General features: G+C 32.7%; 1 protein-coding gene across 1 annotated transcript in view; it reads right to left on the minus strand.

Annotated features, from left to right (window-relative positions):
- The window catches only part of LOC133205689 (uncharacterized), a 204,308-nt gene that overhangs the window by 159,948 nt on the left and 35,865 nt on the right, over positions 1–8,495 (minus strand). Inside the window, exon 6 of the mRNA XM_061341541.1 lies at positions 6,477–6,619. Within this exon, the coding sequence (XP_061197525.1) occupies positions 6,477–6,619 (143 nt within the window). The remainder of the gene's footprint in view (positions 1–6,476; positions 6,620–8,495) is intronic.

An 8,495-nucleotide genomic window follows, 5' to 3' on the forward strand; every position in this document is an offset into this window, starting at 1 on the left:
AGCTGTATACATTTATAAACTCAATGAACTTAATACATAGCATTTAGTTTAGAATATTGTAGTCATTATTTATATATTATCAAATTTTTAAATAGAATGTTTATGTACATGTATTTTGAGGGTACTCACAGTGGTTTTGCCAATTTGGCCTTCTGTCAAATTACGTAATTCAAGAATAATATTCTTAAAAAGTTCCTGAAATGTTCATGAAAGATCTAATGAAGCTAAAATTCACAGGACACTATGATTTCATGAATTCTATAAGGAAGTTCATGAATTTTCAAGAGTAGTAAGTAATTCATGAACAACCCACTATTCTTGAATATTCTTGAACTTGGTTTTCATGAATAAAATTCATGAAATCATGAGTGTCCAATTTTAACTTCATAGGATCTTCATGAATATTTCATGAGCAGATTCAAGAATATATTTCATGAACTTTTCTTAAAAGTTCAAGAATTATTCTTGATACTCTCGCAGGGGCAACAGCTTCCCACACTGAACTCATTAATTAATCTTTAACTGGATGCATGTCCACTCATTACTCCCAAGGGACAAATGGATTTACACTATCTGCTGTGTAATGTAAAAACTGTTTTTAATAATTTGTTTGTTTGTTTTTTTTAATTCTAATGAGTAGTTTTAAGCTGTAGTTCACATTTTTGTACAGATGTTCTAGATTCTATGTCTCAAACCTTTGACATGAACCCGAAATGACTAAGTCAATAAAAATAAAAAAAACACCTGTAAAATGCAGAAAAATAATCAAATAATGTTGAAAATACCAGGTGCACATCTTCATATGGTAAATAATAAGTGTACAAATTTTCATACAAATCTATGCAAAAGTCTCTGGGAACAGATCCGGACAAAACCACATAATAAAAACGAAAAAAACACCTGTAAAATGCAAAAAAATTATCCAATCATGATGAAAATACCAGGTGCACACATTCATATGGCAAAGAATAAGTGTACAAATTTTCAGACAAATCCTTGCAACAGTTTCCAAGAAATGGTCCGGACAAAATCTCGTCTACAGACAGACAGCTAGACAGACGGACAGACAGACGGACAAGCTGATTCCAATATACCCCCCCTAAACTTCGTTTGCGGGGGGTATAAAAAAGGCATATAATTGCCAGTACTTGCAGTAAAATTGGATGAAATATGATCATCAGCTCATTAATCATGTATTATTTATCTAAAATCAATAATTCAAACATAAATTATCTTGAAATTGCTAAATAATCCACCTCATAACAGTAGCATTATTTGTTTTTTTTAATGCCATCGTTTCTTAATTGTCCACGATTAGCCCGTGCAGTTGCGCTACCAGTTACATGTAGCTAATGAGTTTATTTTTTCTCCGAGATTCGATCACAGTCTTTGGTTTCTTAAACAAAAAAATATGCCTTCATACATATATATATATATATATATATATATATATATATATATATATATATCGGATATAAATATTAAAATGAAAAACAATAATAGATAGAGATGGTAACAGTATTAAACGTGTACATTTAGGAATATGTTGCACCATCATCATGACTGACAGCGAATACTATGCGCTAAACATGTAAGACTGTAGAAGTCATATCAACATGAACGTTTTTTCGTTATTGTTGTTAATGAAATCATTACATCTTATATATTCAGGATAATTTCATAGCTAGTTTTTTCAATTTTATTTCTTTTTGAAATTAATATGATCATGCTCATCAGTATTTTCATTTACATGCATCTCAAATCGGAAAAACCCTCTTTTATTGGCTGATTTTTGGCCCTAAAATAATTTGAACATACAACACAAAAATAAACTTATTATATTCAGAGTCAAATGTGTTAGAGCGATAGGCTACAAGTTTTCAGGTGTCTGTGTAACTAGCTAATACCCTAACGAGATACCTGCAATACTGTCAGATTACGTAATCTTATACCGTGAAGCAGTATGGCGATCTTATAAATAAATGTCTTGGTTCAGCAGTAAGTTGGTTTAGTAAAATAGTGTCTGTGACTGTTGCTGTTTCTGTGTTTCTTCAGAAACTGGATCGTAGAATTAGAAAAAGTCCACAACTGGTCAATAAACTGATAAATCGGCTACCGTATTGTTCACAGAAACGGCTTATATTGAAACTGAAACAAAATTAATCCAGAAGCAATTCATTTCATTGAAATTTTATCATGAATATTTTGTTTTAATCGATGGGCTCAACAAATCAATAAACTGATTGAAGGAAAAAAAGATGCACGTGCTGTAACATTCTGTACTTTTTTTCCCTTTCTTTTTTTAAATTCTACTTACTTAATATATGCACATGTACATGTACACATATAAACAGAAACAAATATCAAGCCCCGTCGGCATTTACAGAAAATATTAATAATACATTATTTGATTTGATTTATTTTATTTCATTTTTAAAAACTCTATAAATTTGTTTTAAATGTATGATTGATCCTTTTCCTTTTAATATACACTCAGGGTAAAAAAAAAGCAAGTATATATTGACTCGCGTAGATTTCATGGTCGTTATTTCATTTGAAAATGAAAAAATAATGAAGCATTGAAGGGACTGGTGTGTCATATGGCTAGACAACGCCTTGCACATGTATGCAAATAAATTTACCCCAGGTACTCAGGGCATGCCGTTTCCTGCTAGGTCTGCTAATCCCTATACACAGGAAATGATCGTGACTAATACTTAATACACAAAGAAAAGAATATGTTCAAGTAAACTTAGCATTTGATTTTTTCTTGAGTATTACTGAGAATAATAAGTTTTAGTGATATTACCCCCACCCCTCCAGCCATTTTAATTGTTTTGTGGAGTTCATCAGCATGCACATCCCATCTTCTGTAAATGGAGAAATAAATTAAAAACAAACACTGTTTACCAAAGAAGTAAATATCGAGGAAAAGAAAAATTTATTGATATCTTGTATAACGTTCACGTGCCCACTCACTGCAAACTCTCACCATTGAATATTACAACGACAATTTCAGAGAAATGCATGCTTTCTTGAACACTATTTAAAACAAAAGATGTCGCTTTAGTATTGATCTACAATTAAAAAAAAATAATAATAATAATAACAAGAGGCCCAAGGGCCTTAACGGTCACCTGAGTATAATACAACAATTTAGAGGATCCGTAGAGTATAAAATGAACTGAAAGGTGAAGCTTTGTTGCCCAAAAGCAAGAAAAATAGGGTGATCAGGATTAACAAAATAATTAGTCTAGTATTCATTAACAGTTCATAAATTAGGTTCTAATCTGTTCCCCATTTATCACTCTCACCAGACAGTATATTAAGAAACTATCAGTGCTCTATCTGTACTCTTTTAATTCCTTGTGGAAATCTCTTACATTGGCCTGAGTAAGACTCTTGGTCTTTGATTAACATTTAAGGTACTGGTATTCCATCCCTAATAGCCTCAGATTCAATGAATTTGAATACATAACAGATGTGTACGGCTGGAATACACAGTATATTTAGACATAATCTCCATTTATTACTATTAGCATGTAAGAATGGAAGTGTCCTAATTTATGACTTGACCTTTGTTGAAGAGTTATCTCCCTCTTTTTTTAAGTAATAAAAATCAATTTTAAAAAAATATACGGTAAAAAAATTGTTTTCAATTGTCATTCTATTTCTAATGATTTAATGGATCTTTCCACCACAGTAGTTATTGATATTCTTATTATCTGAATTTTTATTTTAAACAAATCACTTGTCTCCATAGACTTCAATGCAATTTCTATTAATTAAATACTGCTTAGTTAATTACATTTTTGAAACTTTCACTTGGTAAATCCTTTTCTACTGTAAAGTTCTTTGAATTAATATCAGAGTATTATATACGTGATTGATATTTAAGGATAGAGAATTAGTTCCTATTAGGGTTGGAAAACCTTAATAAGACAAGTCTACCTGATCATTAAAACTATGAAAGTACTTTTTGTATTATACAATAAAAATTCTTGCATAATTCTCTTATTCTATTAACCTTTCAAGTACATTATTTACAGTGATTAATTATCACAAGTAAATGGCAAAGGGGAATAACTCCTCTCAGTAGAATACAAATTAATAGAGCCCTGGCCTGGACTAGAACACTTGACCAAATGGTCTTGATGTTCAAAAATCTGGTAAAAATACCCTTCCTTATTAAAACTTTTACTCTTTTTGCCTCTGATATGCCCAGGTGCAGAGAAGATTTTTAAAGCATTAATGCATTTTCACTATATAATAAATAGAGTCCCGCCCTAACATCAGAACCTCTGATCCAGGGGTCATGAAATTCACAAATTTGGAAAAGGCATACTTGCTTATCATAACCATGTATTTGTTTAAATAATACCCAGGAGAAGAGATGAAGCTTTTCAAAGAAATAATGCACTTTCACTATATGATCTATATAGCCCCGCCCAAGCACCAGAACCCCTGACCCAGGGGCCATGAATTTCACAATTTTGGTAGAGTCACTCTTACTCATCATAACTATGTATTCAATTTGTTTCAATAATACCCAGGAGTAGAGAAGAAGATTTTCAAAGAAATAATGCACTTTCACTATATGATCTATGTAGCCCCGCCCTAGCACCAGAACCCCTCACCCTGGGGCTATGAATTTCACAATTTTGGTAGAGTTACTCTTGCTTATCATAACTATGTATTCAATTTGTTTCAATAATACCCAGGAGTAGAGAAGAAGATTTTCAAAGAATTAATGCATTTTCATTATATAATCAAAAGAGCCCCGCCCTAGCACCAGAACCCCTGACCCAGGGGCCATGAATTTCACAATTTTGGTAGAGTCACCCTTGCTTATCATAACTATGTATTCAATTTGTTTCAATAATACCCAGGAGTAGAGAAGAAGATTTTCAAAGAAATAATGCACTTTCACTATATGATCTATATAGCCCCACCCTAGCACCAGAACCCCTGACCCTGGGGCTATGAATTTCACAATTTTGGTAGAGTCACCCTTGCTCATCATAACTATGTATTCAATTTGTTTCAATAATAACCAGGAGTAGAGAAGAAGATTTTCAAAGAAATAATGCACTTTCACTATATGATCTATATAGCCCAGCCCTAGCACCAGAACCCCTGACCCTGGGGCCATGAATTTCACAATTTTGGTAGAGGGCTCAATGCTTATTACAATCATGCCAACAGTTTGACTGCTTGATGTCCAGGAGTAAAGAAGAAGATTTTTAAAGATTGCATTAATTTTGATGGTTTTGGCCCCACCCCTCAGGCCCCAGGGGGGCAGGGGCCACGAATTTCAGAATTTTTGTTCCCCTTCACCCATAGATGCTATATGCCAAAACTGGTTGAAATTGGTTCACTGGTTCCAGAGAAGAAGCTGAAAATGTTCAAAAGTTTACGAATGATGCACGACGACGGACGAAAAGAGATAGCAATAGGTCACCTGAGTGACTCAGGTGACCTAATAAAAACGTTTAAAATATCTTCTGCTTTACAAATTCTTTTTTGATGTATGTTTATTATTTTCACCTCACTGTTTCAAAATAAAAGAAAATATTTTCATAAATATACATACACTGAAGATCTTTAATTTTTTTTAAAGAGGGAATTTTGCTGCTGTTCATAAATTTATTGACGAAACATGTATATTCTATAGTTGATATGTTATTTAATTGCTTTTTCACCTGTACACTGTATTATTTTTCTTTTAATTTGCATGATATATTGTAAAATATAATGAGAGGAACCGAGTAAGTTGTATAGAACTTGTTTCCAATCTTTTAACTCAATAGAATATGTTCAAAACAGGGAATTTCGCAAAATTCCTGTTCGGGGAGGTAACTCCCGTTTGTTTACGATACTAGTTGATAGATAATTTAACTGCGGCTGGAACAGGTAGGTAATGAATTTCCCGCGGAGGGAACGGAGGTTTACCTGTCTCACCTGACCAAATTCCGCGTTGTGTATATACCGCGACAGGGCACGGGAAATACGGGATTCGCATTGCCTGTACTGTACATATATCCCTACAAAAGTTAAAGAGCGGAAACTGAAAATTACGACCAAATTCAAACTTGACCTGCATATTCCTATGACATATCCACATGTCAATTTGAGTTGAATGTGTGCAACTGTTGCAGAGATAATGAATGGAAAGTGAATGATGACTGAATGACAGAATGACTGACTGATGGAACAGGGTAACACTATAAGCCCTGGCCATTTTATGGCGGGGGCATAAAATTTTTACTAAGTAAATCCTGATGAAACAAATTGATGGATAACATACTTGGACGTTTTCTCCCTTATTAGAGGGTTATTACATGTTTATGCAGATAAATTAAATGCGCATCTGACAATTAAATTCCTTTGCATTACCTCCAACTAAATGCTTAACAAAGCTTATTAGAAATGAATTTAGAACTACATAACAATGAAAGATTCATTATAAATTTTACCAAATTAGAATCTTTTCCAGAGAAGATTCTCCTTCCTGCTGCATCCTGTAATTCCAGCACCACATATGGCTCTACTGGAAAGTTTGCCCCTTGCTTGGACTTCACTGGATCACTGATTATAACTAAAGAATCTAGTGTTTGTTCTGAAAGTAAAGAAATCAAGTCCAGCCTAATAAAATATCATCAAAAATTATTTTTAACAAAAATAATTCATTTGTTTAAAGATAAGAACACATGATCAATTGAAGTTCAGAATACTTTGTCCTTATACACGATAGTTTTTCCAAGTCAACCATAGCTAACAGGAAAATCAATAAGAGTATGAATTTAAGTTGGAGTTAAAAAGAAATTTAAGAAATGATCAGCCTAATTTTACTAGAGGATATGTTGACAGGACTGTCACTTTCTCTGTGGGTACTAAACAGTATTTCTCTTGTACAATGTTGATACCTTCGATGAATGTGATAAAACAATGGAAGTCGAAAAAAGATGTTCGAATATTATGTGAAGAATAAAATGTGACATATCTAACTTGCATGTATATCCAAGAAACATTTTCAAACTTGTAACATTTTAAAAAGATCATATGCAGCATTGTATAGACTAGAAATTCATAAGTATTTTGTGGTGTGTTAAATAGTTTTAGAATAGATATAAACAGACACTGCAAACAAAATGGTATTCAATGTGTTAATAGAGAGGTTAAGCAGATGACCGTGTACGTGTACGTGTAGCTAGGGAAATCCCCTAATTTACTGCGATTTACGTCATCAGTTTTGCATACCAATTAATTCTACAAGTTGTACACAACGTGTCGATTCATAAGTACACAGCGGTAAGAACTTGTAACTTCTTAAATTATGGAATACCGTATTTGGCCGAATATAATACGCATTGGTGTAAAATATGCACCCCCCTTTTTGAGCCTGAAACTGGGGAAAAAACCCAGTTCGGTTGTATTATACGCAGCAGAAAATATTACCAAGCGGTGTTCTGAACTTTTGAAAATCGTGGTAATTTGCTATGAAAATCGGCATGGAGATAAAGTGCCGAAATGTTACAGAACACCATATTTTATTCAAATGCCTATTTTAGTTCTTATTCTTGACTTTCCATATCACGAAAATCTGGAGGAAATTATTTATTTTAACAAAGCACGAGATAATGTTGCATTAAAGTATTAACAGAGTTTATTATTATTTTTTTTTAGCATACTGAAATTATACGTCGCCGTATTCTAACTATTCTTTGTGGAAATAATTTTATTTCAACAAAAGCACGAGATATTGTTGCAAGTTTAACAGTTGTCATATTTATTTTTAGTTTAAGATAATCATGTTGAAAATTATGTAAATTTAACAGGGCAAGCGATATTGCAACATCAAAGTATTCATAGACTACGATTTTCCTCTTTTAAACTTGAAATTAATTAATTAAATAAATAGCTGATTTATAAAATCAAAATTTAACAAGTGTATTAAGTGTACATAGTTATCAACACACCTCCAAAGCTGTGAAAAATGATGTACAAAGGTGGGATATATGTCTTCATACATCGAGGTAATCTTCGTGGATATCTTATTTTCTACAGAGCACGAGGAAATGTAGATAGAATAATCTATCGTTAAAATGATATTGTCCTACGGACCTGGTTTAACAATAGAATTTGTTCCGTGTATTGGCAATGTTGCAAAATAAACACAGGCAATATAACTCGAACTCTGTGCATTTTCTACGAACAATCCAGAGAGTTTTGAATGTCAACATGGCGTTAAATTTGAAGCGAGGAAAAAAGGTTGAGAAAATGAGTTGAATTTTCGTATTTATATGGATTATTTTTAAGGTTAAAAGGCATATACAATCTCAAAAAGGTTTGTTGTGATTAATTTGGTAGATATTTTCAGTGCAACTCCTTTTGTATTATTCAAAATCATTTCGGAGTGGATCCACTCTGATTTGCTACATTGCAAGTATATGGGACGTATTCTAATTGTGGTGAGGGCTTGTCCCGAGACACAG

This window comes from Saccostrea echinata, unplaced genomic scaffold (genome assembly GCF_033153115.1).
Source record: "Saccostrea echinata isolate AGI-Se365-2 ecotype Australia unplaced genomic scaffold, CSIRO_AGI_Sech_v1 ptg000054l, whole genome shotgun sequence".
Lineage (NCBI taxonomy): Eukaryota > Metazoa > Mollusca > Bivalvia > Ostreida > Ostreidae > Saccostrea > Saccostrea echinata.